The following is a 16,029-nucleotide window of genomic DNA, read 5'->3' as shown; positions in this document are numbered from 1 at the left end:
TTATGGAGCAAACAAACTGAGCCAGGCTTAGTAGCGGATAGACTACTCTCCTCGTGGACCACGCTCTCATCAAGTCAGATTGGCCTCAGCTCGACTCGTCATCACGGCACCGAGGGTGCAGAGGATGATGAATGGAGGGAAAGCATCTTGAACATGGTAGAGGCGGAGGCGGAGAAGGACGACAACTCATCTTTTGGTGAGTGGGAACAAGAGAACGCTCCTGTTGGGTCAGATGACGAAGCATTCCAGAGTGCGGAAGAAGCCAGTACGATCGACACCAATGCACCCCCGTACAACTTCCGCAGCAATACCCAAAAGGCTCGTAAGAGGAGTGCAAAAACCGCTGATCGTTCTGATTCGTGGGCCTATACATACGGGTCGTCACCGGTTTACGGCAAACCCCCGGAGCCCCCCAGGCGAGATACTGGAGAGCCACATGTGTCATTCGGTACATCGCCTACCAGCCGTCCCCGCCGCAACAGATCCAAACAAAGAAGGCCTACCATGACTACCGTGAAACCACCTTTCTTAGAGGCCGATAGCAGGAGGTCTTCATCCCGAGTTCACACTATTCATAGTGATTCGATGGATTCAGCTCACAGTGCGCCCAGTCGCGATTATTTCGACAGTGACCATTACCGAGAGAGAGTCAGACCCGAGTTTTCCAATCCTTTCAGGCGTGGTCACATTCCGCCATCTGTCAGTTATGGGCACACTCCTCCGCCACGGCAGGGATTGTCACACGAGCAACCACCCCCCGAGTACTACCAAGTGCCACCAAGACAAGCATATGCATCCGACTCACACTTGCCATATCCGCGATCTCCTCCGAGTCCTCAACAGGTCGCCGCGCCTGTTCCGCCATCTCCAATACCTGCTCCACAGATGCCTGCTCCACCGTCGCCCGATCCACCGATACCTGATCCACCCGTGGAGATGCAACCCAAGACGTCTGAAAACGAGGCAAGAGAAGATGCGCTTCTCTCCAGGGTAGAGACACTGCTTCAGAAGCGCAACCAGGAACCTCGCGTTGTGTATGAAGACCCGCCGTTCTCGAGACTGGCGAAGGTATTGCAAGAGCGCGAAGTTCAAAGCGAACGGGAACGAGCCAATGCAGCAACTGAAGCGCGCATGAAGCAGATGCAGGATGCTCATGAAAAAGACGAGGAGAGAATGAAGCAACTCGAAAGCCTCATAGCAGCTCAATCGGCAGAGCAAAGGCGTATGGAATCTATGTGGGAAATGGAAAGAAGGGCTATCGAAGCAGAAGCTGCAAAGCAAGCTCAAAGCGTGAGGGATCTGGCAGCGAAAGAGATCGCGGCCGCGCAAATGGCCAAAGAAACAGCTCAAACAGCACTCAATGCTGAGAAGCTAGAAACCGAGAGAGAAGCGAGGAAGAGAGCCGATGCCATGTTCAAGGCCGAAAAAGAACGAACGGATGAATTCCACAAATTGCAACTGCAGCGTTACGAAGAGCTACTTCATGAGCTACGAGAGCAGCTGCTGAACTCAGAGCATGAAAGCGATCGGGCTATAAGACGTACCCAAATCGCGGAAGGCAATCGCACCGTGGATGTAACAGAATATGCGACAAGCAAACGAGCCCCGCTTTCGATATCGGCTTCTTCTTCATTTGTAGACAATTTCGCACACTTGGATATGAGGCCCAGTCGGACTAGCTATCACGATCGGCCCCAAAGAAGTTCCGGTCGCCACAGCTTTCGTAGCACAACAGCCTCATTGCATGCTTCGCGTGCTTCATTGGGGGGCACAGGCATTTCCGATGGTACTTCGAAATCTCAGCAGGTGATCATCTTCCCTGCAAAAGCCGACCGACGCTCCCAGAGGATGCACAAGCTGCAAAAATCGTTGACTAGATTTGGGATTGATTCTGATTTTGAAGATCCAGAAGACTTACATCAATTGCACACCAGTCAGCTGGTACAGTATGACTACGACAACACGATTGATCAGACTGTTAGAAGTACCATCTTCTGGGAGGCGTCTGCGCTCAATCTAGGAAGTGAGCTTCTGCTCACTATGAGGCAAGCTGGATGGAGACCATCCTACACTCGCATATCAGGTAAAGATCCGTCCCCGAAGTCACTTGTCATCGTATTGACATTGCCTAGAGAAAGGTCAAACTCACTATCTAGGAAGTCAACCGGTGCATACCTACTTCTTTGATCCCGACTACGAACCGCAGTTTTCTCCATCCGAGACCGCACCAGGCAAGGAATCGATCACTATCCAGAAAGCCCTCGTGGAAGAATATGCGCTGATCGAACTGGGCTTCAAATTCCATACCAACGACACGGGAGTCTATGTTCTCGATGGCAGGTTGACATATGTAAAGAATGCCGCTCACTATCAGTACGACGCTCACGCTAACGGTCCGTAGAATGATATCGAAACTCTGATCGAACGGTCATTCCTGATGCGAGAAAACAACCATCGACGACTACACCGCCAGCTACAGTGGCACTTTGACAAGGATCCGGAGGTACCCTTAAGTGCTTATCCGGCTACGTATGCGCCATCAGTGCACTCCGTACCGTCTGTGTACTCGGGCGAGAACTCCACTATCTGCGACGATACCGACACAGAGACGCGAGACAAAAGAAACCCAAGCTCAGCAGGTTCTGATGCCGATCAATCTGAGATTGGCGATGTCAGTAGATTCCTTGTCCCTCGATCTGCGGTGTCAAGAAGGTCAGCAGCGCTGTCTTCTGCGGCTTCACGGACTTCGAAATCCACTAATCCGTATCGGAAGTATATGAACGCGGCGGAGGATAGCGGGACCGAAAGTGTGCCCAGGTCATCTCGTTCTCCAAGTCACTTCGACTGAGGGCGTATGTGTAGATATCACGTTAGACGCACAAAGGAGTATATAGAAGAGTACCACTGTCTATACAAAAAGAGCGTGCTGCTCCTCACTGCTCTCGTGACTATGTAGCCTTCGGCTCTAACGCAGTTGCAATTATCGTGAATCCATCGTGTAAAAAGAGTCAAACACTGGAATCCGCGTCTATCCTGCATAGTTCGTAAAGTGTGTTCGCGTCGTGAATAGTTGCCCACCTGGAGTTCCGCTAGCCCATGACGCAATCGGCATCCCGAGAATCGGTATCATTCCGAAGCAACACCCAAAACTTCCAAGGTTCGTATCGCAGCATCACGCCTTCTACAAGCCACCTTGACACGTCTGCGCTCTAATTTTTTTGCGCATCCTGTACATGCGCTTCAAGCACTTCCTCGCTCTATCAGACCCACGTCTTTACACCCTCACCAACTTCCGCGTCCGCTCCCATTGGCGCACCATGGCCGCCGCCCCGCCCCCAGATCGCCCGATAAAGCTGCTGATGCTCCATGGCTACACGCAATCAGGATCACTATTCCAAGCCAAGACCGGCGCACTGCGCAAGACATTACAGAAAGCCTTCCCCAAAGGCATCGAACTCGTATATCCTACTGCGCCCATTCGTTTAACACCCGCCGACGAATCGTTCCTCGCGGGAAACACAAGTAAAGATGGCGAGGGTAAAGATACAAAGGATGGAGAGGAGCAGGAAATCGACGCATGGGCTTGGTGGAGGAGAAAAGGCACAGGAGAACCATACACATACGAAGGCATGGAGCAAGGGTTGGAGCGCATCGCAAGCGTGTTGAAAGAACAAGGTCCTTTTGACGGTGTCGTGGGATTCTCACAAGGTGGAGCAGCGGCAGCTATGGTCGCGAGTTTGCTCGAGCCAGGCCGTCGCGCCGCATTTGAGAAGCTGTATCCTGAGGGCGGTATGAGGTTCCCAGAGTCTTTCGAAGAGGACACCGGGTACATGGAGGGCACAATACATCCGCCACTCAAGTTTGCGGTCAGCTATAGCGGTTTCGCAGCCCGTGGAAAGAACCCTTATCACGCGTTCTATGAGCCTAAGATCAAGACACCGATGCTGCATTTCTTGGGTACGCAGGACGTCGTGGTTGAGGAGGCGCGGAGTCTGGCATTGGTCCAGGCTTGCGAGCACAGCGAGGAGAAGTACGTTGTGTATCACCCCGGGGGTCACTTTCTACCGAGCACGCAGAAAGCTAGTGTGAATGCGTTGATCGGGTTTATCAAGGAAGTTTTGCACGAACAGCAGGGTGGTGGAAAGAAGGAAGAGGAGAGTGTTGAGGATATGGATGTGCCGTTCTAATGTTGAAGGCGGACATATTCAGAGGTCTTGAGAGCGTTGATTTCTACACAGGAGCGAGGCGTTTAGGTAGACTCGCAATAGACAATAGACTAAAAACGGCCGCGAACGTGCAACTCTTAATGCCATGCACGACGCGGGGAGCGCTGTCACAAGACCAGGCGAATGCGCACGGGCCCTTCTACCCCATTGTTTGGGTTGGCGCCTTCCATGTTTACATGAGTGCTGTCATCCCGAACACCACCACCACACACCAAATCGCGACTCCACCATGGCGCAAGCAGGCAAAGAGAACATCGCCGACGGCCTAATCGCGAATGGCTCGTTCAAGGCGTCGACGCAGCCTCTGAAGAAAGCAGCATTATCACCAAAGAAAAAGACGCGTAGTAAGAGTATCGGCCCTGGAGGTCTGGGGGAATTGGAAGCGCCTCCGCTGAAGGAGAGTTTTGGAAACCGCAGAAAGGTATGCTTCATACACGCGATTGTACGAGTGAATGCTGACCAAATAGTCTGCGTTTATCCCCGCCGTCAAGTCCATTCTAGCCTCGAACGATGAAGATGAGAAGAAGCGGCGCGAAGCGCGCCGCAAGTCGCTGGGTACGTGTTTCGGGCGTGAAATCGACCCGTAGGCTTGACTAACCATTGTTTAGCAAGGCGACGCGTGTCTTTCGCCCCGGAAGCCACTCTACACACATGGGACGTAGTCGAGTACATGCGCGATGCGACCACCTCGTCCGCCTCATCGGAGGCCACACGCAGAGCCTCGAACGTCTCACAAGCATCCACACCGGCATCGCCTGCCCCTCCATCGGACCCCGCCGAGCCACCGTCTACACCACCAGAACAAGCCGAAGAGCCTCAACCAGAGCCTAGTTCGTCACCTGAGAGCCAACGCGCGCAACATCAAAAGAAGAACCGCCGGAGTTCGGGCATACCGCCAATGAACTTCAACAACCCCGACGATGTTTACTCCTCAAGCCCGCTAAGCGGGGACAATGCTTCGCCTGGTGGAAACGATGACGGGAGCAGCGACTCTGAGGATATGGATATCGACGATGCCACAGAAAGTCTAGGAGCTTCACCTGATGTTGAGGACTCATCGCAGAGCAGCGCTCGACTGGATGCTGCGCTACGCGAGGCTGCAAACTTGGCTGGCACTCAGAAGCTGGATTTTGACGACGATGACGGAGACATGAGCATGGAGATCGCCCAAGACGAAGTCACTGCATCTTTCAAGCCCTGGGCAAAGAAGAGCTTCGTCGCACAATATGACAAGGAGAATGCAAGCCCTCTTTTCTCCCCAGCACGCACCGTAGCCGGCGAGGACGACGACATGAGTATGGACATCACGCGCGCAGTTGGCCGCATCGTACCCCCACCACCACAACAAAAGCAGCCGGAGCAGCAGCAACAACAACGCTCAGACGCAGCGAGCTCTGACGTCGACGACGATGACATGACCATGGACCTTACTATGCCACTTGGAAGCATACAGGCGATGGCGGCATCTTACAAACCAGCAAACAGGAGGAAGAGTCTTAAGAGGAGGGTCTCATTGCTCGATGAAAACCAAGGCAGCCCTGCAAAGCGCACTGCAAGCCGGCGTACCAGTTTGCGACAGCGTCGACAATCCGAAGAGCACGGCGAAGAAGACGCGACCATGGACCTCACAATGGCGATTGGAGCGATTAAGAAAGCGCCGCAGCCGGAGCCAGCTAGACGTGCTAGTGTTGGAAGCGTCGTTGATGATGCGACGATGGACTTCACGCTGGCAGTTGGCAGCATTAAGAATGGCAAACAACAAGTACAGGAAGATCAGGAGGATGAGGTCGAAGATGAAGACCTTTCCATGGAGTTCACCAAGATTGTTGGACCTGGTATTAGGCGTGCCGGCAGCTCAACAACGACACCACAAACACCCGTAGACGACACACCCGCTTCAGCAACCAAAACACCGACACCGCGAAAGTCTCCGAAGAAGTCGCCTGAACGAAGAAGGAGCTCCATTCTGAGGACCGAGGCTGAATCAGCACCTCAGGTCCTGCAAGACATCACTCCCAGTACGACAGGCGATGTGGCATATCCCACCCTTGACCCTGGTACGCCAGAGATCGTCAGGCAGAAGGATATTGAGGAGGTCGAGCCTTCGCCGTTTGTGCGCCGGACTCCGCTGAGCGCGACCAAAGAGAAGGAAGCTGTTGCGACTCCTTCAAACCCTACGCCGCAGAGGACACCCATGATGATTCCCGAGGACCCGATTGCAGCTACAATACTTGACCGACGACGTTCGTCACTGTCTGCAGTACAGTTCAGTCCTCTGAATGCACCACGTCAGGAGCCTACACTCAAGAGCACCGCGCTTTTGAGCAACAGCATCAAGCTGTTATCCACCCCACGAAAACAGACATTAATGTCACCAGTGAAGAAGGGGATGACGCCGAAGAAGTCACAGACTCCTCAAAAGCAGCCAACGCCGAAGCAGCCGACACCGACACCCAAGAAGGCGAATCTCAGGCAAAGCATGAGCCCAATGAAGCGCGTCGCTTTTGGTGAAGAGCCAGAGGAGGAAAACAACGACGAGGCTGGTGTGGCAGAAGATATGTCGGATGTTGAGCGAATCTCGTTACAAGACTTCCTCGATATGACCAAGATCCGCTTCATGGATCTTAGTACGACCAAGCGACGTCATACTGCTGCTCCTTCCGCTTTCCACGATGTGGAAGTAGAGGAAAAGGAGGAATCGCTAGATCGTTACGTTGTGGCTGGAGCGTGCACCTTGCCTGAGTACGAGCTGTACCAGCATGCATGCCACGAGATGAAGAAGTACATCTCGGACGGTCGCCACTTCGTCCGTACAATGGAGGCCAACGTACTAGAAGAGAACCCACTGCTCTTCAGCGAGTACCTCACTGCACCCCCGGACCAGCGCGCTGTCATGGACAACCAGTTCAAGAACCTCAAGACCAACGCGCGCCTCGAGGCTCGTGGAGAGTGGTATACATGGCGAAGCACGCTGCTGCACGATCTCAAAGCTGGTCTCCTCCACACCATGGACGGTTTCAACCACGACGAATCCACACTAATTAAACAGGAGCGCCTTCTTGACGAGACATTGCCTCCTCTAGTCGAGAAGAAGGAACGTCTGTCCACTGAATGTAAGCAACTACAGCAGCGTCATGATGAACTCAACAGCTGTGACCGGGAAGAGCTTGAGCAGACGAGAGAGAAGCTTACTGCTACCGATGCCGAGTTGGAAGAGAAGAAGTTGCTTCTTGCCCAGCTGCAACAAGAGCTTGTCGACAAGGAGACACGCATCGAGGCAGCTAAAGACCGCAAAGTCGAATGCATCCAAGAGATCAAAGCAGCGGAACGTGTACGAGAAGAGTGCCGCGGCTGGTCTACAAGCGAAGTCAGCAGTCTGAGAGGTATGTAATGCTCATGATATGCACGAGAACTCGACTAACAGCACACTAGCCAAACTCACTGCCCTTGAGCAAGCCCACGGATGGAGCATAACGTCCGCTTCCTCGAACAGCATCACAATGACACACATGAACGACCTCGAACTTTACTTCGTACCTTCTGCCTTCGCCACCGGCTCCAACACACCCAACGGATCCATCTCGCTTGCCTACATCGGTGATTCAGCAACACCACATCCTCGTGCGTTAACAACAAGCAAGCGCTTCTTCCTCCAACTTATCCGCGCACATCTTCATGGTATCCCGCAGGCGCAGACCCGCATCTCCTCACTTCTTTCGCTTGTCAAGAATGGCTGGGCCACCGCTGTTGCAGTCGCAGAGGGTGTTCGCTGGCTGGAACATAGCTACATCACTGAAGAGTTCATTCTTTCAGATGAGCGCATGGCAATCTCTGCGAACATGCTATTGCCGACTCTTCAAACAAAGGTCAAGGCTACCTTTGAAGTCGGTGTTAGTCTAGGCAAGGAGGGCATCGAGACCGACGTCAATATGAGAGCGGTGGTTGTCTACGGTGAGAAATACGGCGAGGAGAAGATGGGCGCGTTCTTGCGCGACTTCTGTGGGAACGAGATCAAAGAAGAAAGGGAAATGTCTGTCTGGGCGGACGGGATGATGGATCTTGCTGCACGGTTGAAGAAGACCGGAAGGAAGGGCGAGAGGAAGTAGGCGTGAAGCGTGCCTTGTATGGTTGGCATTACGATGTTACGACTTAGCTTTATGGGTTACGACGGCGTTGATAGTAGACAGCTTGAGCGTCACCTGGGCAATACATTCTTCAATAATCTTCAACGTTTGTTTCTTTGACATGATGCCGTTCAGATGTCGCGACTTCCACCATGCCACATCCGCTCTAGTCACATCAGACGGAGAAACCCATGATCGACGTCACACGGAACATCTCCAGAGTTGAGCCTAGCCCATTTTCTCAGCAAAGGCTCGGCGCAAAATACACCGAATGTCGCGATTCATGGACGACTGTTGTTGACATTCATTCCATGCTATCCTGGTTTTAGCCGTCCCCGCAATCCGGGCGCCGGGAATGAGTTGCTGTAATTTGCGGAGAAGGGGCTAATATGGCATTAGACTAGTATCTCCAATTCTGTATATGTAGACACGACCGCACCTGTCAGATCATGAGTTTCGTTAAAAGACACTGGTTGCGATGTTACTGTCCGTCGCTTCTGTGATCCTCGCCTTCGTGGCAAGCGGTACACCCGTTTCTGCATCACCAACCCAGTATCCCCATCAAAATGCATCTAACCCCATCGTCCATCTCGACTATGGTACCTTCCGCGGCGCATCATCTTCCCAGTACAACCTCACACACTACCGGAAAATCCCCTTTGCAGCATCAACAGCTGGCGAAAACCGATTCCGCGCACCCCAACCACCGCGCCACATCACCAATGGCACATACGACACCGACCAAGCCTTCGACATGTGCCCTCAGCGCACCGTAAACGGCTCAGAAGACTGCCTCTACCTCGGCCTCTACTCACGTCCCTGGACAAAAAAGCAGGACCTCCGACCCGTCCTCCTAACCTTCTACGGCGGCGGCTTCATCCGCGGCAGCGCGAGCTTCAGCATCCCGCCGTCAGGCTACCCCGTGCTCAACGTCTCCAGCAGCAACGACTACATAGTCGTATACTCCAACTACCGCACCAACGTCTTCGGCTTCCTGCCCGGATCCAAAATAGCAGAACACCCAGACGTCGATCTCAACCCCGGTCTACTGGATCAGCAGGCTGCGTTGAAGTGGATACAAAAGTATATCCACCATTTCGGTGGCGACAAACGAAACGTCACGATCTGGGGGCAGTCGGCGGGCGGCGGCAGTGTAGTTGCGCAGACGATTGCGACGGGGAACCGAGGGAAGGGATTATTCACGAAAGCGTTGGCGAGTAGTCCGTTTTGGCCGAAGACGTACCGGTACGATAGCGCGTGGGCGGAGGATCTGTATAGTCAGACGCTGAGCGATGTTGGCTGTGCGGGTGTGGACGATGAGATTAGGTGTTTGAAAGAGGTGGATGTGCAGAGATTGAGGGACAGTGCGTTGAGGCTGAGTACGAGTCAGCAGTATACTACTGCTTCTTTTACGTACGGGCCGGTGATTGATGATGGGTTTCTGGAGGAGGAGTTGAGTAGTGTGGTGGAGAAGGGGAGGCTTAACGCGGAGATGGTGTTGACGAGTTATAATTTGCATGAGGGGGAGAACTTTATTCCGCCTGGGTTTCAGAATGCCAAGACGGGGAGTGATGGGTTCAATTCTTCGGCCGCGTCGTTTGATGGATGGTTGAGGGGTTTTCTGCCGGATTTTACGGAGGGGGATAGAGAGGAGGTGAAGAGGATGTATCCGGCGGTGGGTACGGCGGAGGAGATTAGTTGGAACTCGACCTACATCCGCGCTGGCTTGTTGTACCGCGACCTCGTACTGGCATGTCCGTCGTATTGGCTTTCGAAGAAGGCAGAGAAGGGCTGGTTGGTCGAGTACACTATCTCGCCTGCTAAGCATGCGAGTGATGTGCAATATGTAAGTTCATCTACTGCCTCTTTCATGACTACGTCGGGTACTAACTTCATTAGTGGAACACGATCGGTTCAATCCAGCAAACCGATGCTCTGACTTACCAAGGATACGCTGGCGCCCTGGGTTCATTCATTCAGACTGGTGATCCGAATGCACACAAGGTTACGAATTCGAGCATACCAGGCGTGCCGGGTGTGGAAGAGGGAAAGCAATTCCTGGTGACTGCGAGTGGGCTACGACAAGGTGGCATCGCCCTGCTAGAGGAGAGGTGTAAGTACTGGGCTGGTGTATCTCAGAGGGTTCCCGTATGAGCAACAGCATGTAGAAGTAGTGGTGTGGTATACGTCAGGCGTACACGAAAAGTCAAATTTCAATCTATCATACAGCCCCCAGGAGGTCCTCCATCATCACCACAGCGACACCACTCCACCTCTCCAGCCCACGTATCCGCCCGGCATACCTATACCGTCTCCCTCGCCCTCGGTTTGACCTTTGAAGGTCCCCACGGACTAGGGCTAGTCATCATGTACGATGAACTTGTTCCTGTGGAACACGCCCATCATCATCGCGCGGTTCGCCTCTCCAGTCGCCCCAAAAGCGAAGAATTCGCGACAGTATGGCAGCTTCCAGAAATTGCCCATTGGCATCTCTACACCCTGGAGCCTGTGCGGGAACTCCTTCAGGTGCTGCTCCCGCTCCACAATGAAGATGTATTCGTCTTCGTCGTGGTCGAAGACAATGTGGATGTCTTGATCGAACTTGAAGAGGTTTTCAAGAACGATGAGCATGAGCTCGGCGGGCAGGTCGGTCATCAATCGCGAAGCGATGTTCGAATGTGCGGGCCAGTCGGGGATGTCGTGGTATCCGATCTGGCCAAGATCGTACCATGGGGCGAAGATCTTGTTCTCCTGCCCTGGCCGCATGGTGAATTGGGTTTTACCACGGCCGTCCATCCCGATGACAGGGAAGTCCTGGTCGAAATTGTCTTGTACTTTGAAGACATATTCGTCCATCTTGTCCAGTCTTTCTTGAAATCGGTGGCCCTTTATGCAGCGAGCAATGTCCCTCTCCGTGAAAATGACCGGGGTCCAAGATTGCAGCATTATCGTCGCCAGATCCTGGGCGGCGGTGAGTCGGACTCCTCCACTCGACCACTCGGAGTGTAGTCGAGTACCTCTGGTGAGGATTTCGCGGAGGAAGCGGGGAGCTGCGAAGGCCTTGTAGACGATTCCGCGGAGGTCTTCCCACTTCACGACCTCCTGTCTCCCTGATGAGGTATGTGCCCAGAAGACGAAATGGGCTTCGGTCAAGGTCGCGGGGTCGTATACCCTGGGGGCGGGAATGTCGAAGTATGGATCCTCATACATCTCCTTGATGTACGCCTTAGCCATGCGGACGACCGCGTCCCTGCTATCAAACTCGTCCCAGTTTTTGCTCTTCAGCATCTTGATGATGAACTCTCCATACTGCGAAGCGAAGTGATCGCGCTCGCCCTCTGACGGGAACCAGTACTCGCGGCTTGCCCAGGGCGGAAGGAGGGAGGATTCTTGTGACATTGTGTATGATTTGCGACTTGCTGATAGACGCTGTGTGTGTGTGTGTGGTATGAAAGGATGAGAAGATGTGGTGGCAGGTCTGTACAGTCTGAAATTTTGGGGAGCGCGGGGATGTGAGTGTGCGGTCAAAGCTATCGTTGGGGAAAGGCGAGAAATTGCATACAAACAAAGGCCTTGTGCGCGCTGGGACCACCACGTCATACATATCCTCGGGCAGCAACAACAACATAACGACGGGACTAGGGGAGCCTGCCGCATACGTAGCAGCAGCATTGCAGATCCAGTGTTTTCTTAGACTCTCCAAGCACATACGACGCGTACTGTGACTGTCGGCTCTGGGTGCGAAGACACATGTCAGCTCCTCAGCTCCTTGGTCTCACAAAATAGAGCCTCTTGTACATGCATAAAGCACGTGAGACTGCTATATGCTCTGACACAAGACTGTCAATATCTTGTCGTAGGATCCAAGCTGTACCAGACCATCGAGAAGTGGCCGGCTCTACGATGCCAATGGGTTGGCCTCAGGTGCTTGGAGAATCGTCCAGACTTGGGCAGAAAACTGAGTCGGCAGTGCACCGCTCCTTGCACACCTGCGTCGCCACGTTGCCAAAAAGAGAAACTTGCAATACGCCCGGCGATCGTAAAGGTCGGTCGCTGGTATCGAACTCTTGAGCCTAAAAAAAACTGCAAAAAAATGGTTTCTACTCTTTGCTTTGAGCGTGTCATCCTTAGTGCAGGGGCCATGCTAAGCTTCTCTGTATCGTTACAAAATGCCAGATGCCCGAAGGCGAAGTAACTGGAAAATAGTAGACTTATATATCCAGGGCATTGTTATGGTGAAGGGCTTGGTGGGCTGGAGGTCGAAATCCCATGTGCGCGGACCGTGCATGGCAATCTCCTTACGAGCAACATCATGATGACCAGAGGATGCGATTCAGAAAACATGCTGAGTCCCTGAGGTGGTTTGTCGTGCCGCTGCTGCTGATAGAATTCCGCGAAGATGGAGGAAGAAAGATGGGATGAAGTTCGAAATGGCGCGCGTATCATGTCGGAAGCCATGCCTCAACGGGGAAGGGCGAGGTTTACGTCAGTGCATTTTCGACGTCGTTGCATGCCTTGGAGATGGCATTTCCATCATTATCGCATCAATATTCATCTGTTTGAGGCTTGAGATCGCTCATCGCGGTGTTGCAGCTCGCGTTGAGGATGCACACGCGCCTCCTGAAGACATTCAAGGCTGCCACGTCTTGCGGCGACGCGGAGACTGTACGCAAGCAGCTCTTTCGCTCACAGCAGCAGCATGCAAGCGAGCGAAGTGCCCACGTTCGGCCGCTGATGATTATAGATGCATCAAGCGTGTGCTCATAGTACGGCCTTCTCGGGGGTGAGCAAGGGCGATTCTGCTCCCTCCTCGCTCGTCCGCCGCCGTCTTGCTCATCGCGCTATCACGAGGCACGCGTTGGCCCTCTGCTATGCATGCAGCCAGTGTGTTCTGCTGTCTTGCAGTGCTCGCTCATTCGCATCGATGTTCGCGGCGCCGCTAAACGACAGCTTCGTGGCTTCCCTCATCGCCGCTGCAACTTCTCCCCCACCAACGACATCCACACCACCGCTTTCACGGCAACGATAGCATCGTCTACAAGCAGTCGACACTCTGCTGATACGGCTTCGCGAGACCGTCGACCTGATGCTCGAAGTGTCAATTTCCCGCCCCTTCACAGGCCGCCGCAGCTTCGTTCGGATGCCCGCCGCAGACACGGGACTCTACACTATCCACACCAACGCCACGACGATCATACAAGGCAGAGGAGGCCTGGAAAAGGCGACTTGGACATTGAAGAGACTGCCCGGTTCTTTTGCAGCACCAGCAGCAAGCTGCGACATCGATTGCGGCGGCGGACAGAGCTCCGAAGGCATCTCCGCAACCATGACACGACCAGCGACACCACCACAGCGATCAAGACTTAGAAAGCTGGCTTCCGGCGACTGCGAACGATGGCAGCTTCCCTTTACTTACGACCAGAATGCTCTCGTGGGTCTAACATGCAGCCGCGATACCGTCGTCATCTTTGCCTCCTTCCTGCGACCACGACGAGCAAGACTGCGTACGAACCCCGTCTATCGATCGCGACACCAGCTTGCGACTGGATCTTCATCGCATCGACAGCAGACGACGACGCTGACATCGATCTCGACGGTCGGACAAATCGCAGCCCCTCGAGCGGAGCGTCTGCCTCCAGGGCGGACGGCTGACGACACGGCGAAAAGCTCACTTCCGATGTACACCCCCCACTTGGGATCACCGTTGGCCTTTACCACGACACGGTGCTAAGGCGGGCAAATTCAGCGCGGGTCGTCTTTTACTTGCGACTTCAGCACGATGTATGTACCGCGTCTTCAGCCAGGCCTGCCGCGAGCGCCACGACAACTCCCACCCCATACAAAGACGACATCCACTACTACCACAAGGAGTCCGGGATACATCTGTAGCTCGCAGTACCTTAGTGGGAAGCTGGCGGTACGATCTATGATCGGCGCCCGCTGTCAAGACTGCATGGATCGGGCATCGACACCCACCCAATACGACAGGTCTCCTTGTTCTACTTGGTACCGCAACGGAGGTCGAATGCTGTGACCGCCGGCCAAGAGCGCGCGCGAACGGCACTGCCGCGAATAACGACAAACAAGATACCTCCGGACGGCCACGGTAGACCCAGGGTTTTGATGTTGATGAACCAAGGTCAGAGTAGGAGAGGCTAGCACCAAGAACACCAGAAGGATGTCTTCAACCCCGGGCATTGCAAGAACAAGCATCCACCTGCTCGACTGCTCAGGCTAGCAACAACGTCTGGCGTTGTGTCGGGCTTCTGGTCGATCTGATCGGACCGGCCATGTACAACAGCAGCATGGCACGTCGGCCAAGGCTGCAAAGTTCTCTCAGCGCCGGTATCGAGGAATGTCGGATCGCTCCGTCTACTAATCAGCTGAGAGGATTCTTCGAGGTCTTGGTCTCGATGATAGGTCTTTTAGCCTTCCGACGATGACAGTGGGTATCTGGATCTCGTCGTCGACGAGATGGCCAATAAAGCATGTGTGCCTTCCCGGTCATAAAGGTCCACAGCCATGCATGAAAACGGCCTTCCCACTCTCAAGCGCCAGCGAGGGTACTTGCGAGGTCTAGTGCGTCCATGCAACGAGATGGTCCCCGAGATATACAGGAGTTGACAATATTCGTCAAGGATGATAGATGATTGTGAAGTAATGTCCTTTCATCCTTCGCCAGAGATACCATGTCAAGCAAGAGATGGATGAAGACGGGTCATCAACGTCAACGGGACGTTGGGGTCGACAGCGAAATGTTCCAGGACAGGCCGACCGACAGCGGCCTTCATTCTCAAGCCCAGTATGGAATTGCGCCAAGTTCTGCTGTAATGCAGCTCCGGAGGATAGAGCAAACATCATCGACAAACTTCAACGAAGTCTCCATCATGTTGCCTTTTATCGAGGCCGGTTGTGTCGAGTCCACTCAGATTTGCCCAACCTTGTACGCCTGGGTGATGTTCATAGGCAGGCAGCGCGACGCCGCCCAAGCTTGGAGTGGAGATGCGTCGCCGCGGGCTGAGGGTATCCCATACTCGAAATCATCCGGCCTGTCACCAGGCTTAGCATACACAGCCGCCGCTGCTTGTGTACTTCGTGGAGGTCAAGCAGGCTGATGACCGGTATCCTAAGGAGCTTGGCTTGGCCGTCTACCCTCGTCCCAGTCGTTCATGGGCGATGTCCTCGAGATCATCTCAGCGCTCTGTATTCCTCAACCGGTTTATGTCTCAATGTTAAGACGCGACATTGTGGTCGTTGTAGCCATGTCGCTTCGTCAGAGCCGATCGGTCGAGGGTTTGTCGTGTAGTCTGGTTCCCTTCGATGAGCTGCGAAGGCGAAAGTCCATTGCATTGCAAGGTCTCTGATGATTCATTGTTCAAGGCGCTGCTTCGTTGTCCGTGCAGACATGCTGGTGGGGCGCTACTGGCGACTCGGGCTTCGGGTGTTTCTTGCTCGGAGAGGCGCTGCGATATGAGGAGAAGGACAATCGTCTGAGTCTCTAAGCACTGCCGCAGGAGCAGAGAAGATGGTTCCCGAGCTTGCTGTTCCTGCATCGCTTGATGCCCGCTCGTTGCTCTCAGGATGTTTCCAGGCGCAGCCCCCGAGGGGAGGTAAAGGCGGCCGCCTCATACCCACACGTTCCTCTCTGCGAATTGCCTGAAGGTCTCCGTCAAGCCACT

At 53.9% G+C, this 16,029-nt stretch overlaps 4 protein-coding genes across 4 annotated transcripts; 3 read left to right on the top strand and 1 right to left on the bottom strand.

Moving 5' to 3' along the window:
* Window positions 1–885: 885 nt before the first annotated feature.
* On the top strand, window positions 886–2,401 carry J4E86_007406 (uncharacterized protein; the record flags this gene model as incomplete). Its single annotated transcript, XM_051447926.1, has 2 exons — window positions 886–2,023; window positions 2,157–2,401. 2 exons carry the CDS (start codon window positions 886–888, stop codon window positions 2,399–2,401), a joined length of 1,383 nt encoding a protein of 460 aa, XP_051300864.1.
* Window positions 2,402–3,233: 832 nt separating this feature from the next.
* Window positions 3,234–4,187, top strand: J4E86_007405 (uncharacterized protein; the record flags this gene model as incomplete). The annotated part of the gene is made up of 1 exon (XM_051447925.1): window positions 3,234–4,187. The coding sequence occupies one exon, from the start codon at window positions 3,234–3,236 to the stop codon at window positions 4,185–4,187; it is 954 nt and encodes a 317-aa protein (XP_051300863.1).
* A 4,641-nt stretch (window positions 4,188–8,828) lies between these two features.
* J4E86_007404 (uncharacterized protein) lies at window positions 8,829–10,504 on the top strand (the record flags this gene model as incomplete). The annotated part of the gene is made up of 2 exons (XM_051447924.1): window positions 8,829–10,196; window positions 10,250–10,504. The coding sequence occupies 2 exons, from the start codon at window positions 8,829–8,831 to the stop codon at window positions 10,502–10,504; spliced, it is 1,623 nt and encodes a 540-aa protein (XP_051300862.1).
* A 204-nt stretch (window positions 10,505–10,708) lies between these two features.
* On the bottom strand, window positions 10,709–11,749 carry J4E86_007403 (uncharacterized protein; the record flags this gene model as incomplete). The annotated part of the gene is made up of 1 exon (XM_051447923.1): window positions 10,709–11,749. One exon carries the CDS (start codon window positions 11,747–11,749, stop codon window positions 10,709–10,711), a length of 1,041 nt encoding a protein of 346 aa, XP_051300861.1.
* Between the last annotated feature and the right edge of the window lie 4,280 nt (window positions 11,750–16,029).

The sequence above is a fragment of the Alternaria arbusti genome (genome assembly GCF_024043155.1).
Source record: "Alternaria arbusti strain BMP 1465 chromosome Unknown scaffold_10, whole genome shotgun sequence".
NCBI lineage: Eukaryota > Fungi > Ascomycota > Dothideomycetes > Pleosporales > Pleosporaceae > Alternaria > Alternaria arbusti.
Note: the sequence above shows the minus strand (reverse complement) of the source record. Positions and strands in the feature narration are given on the sequence as shown.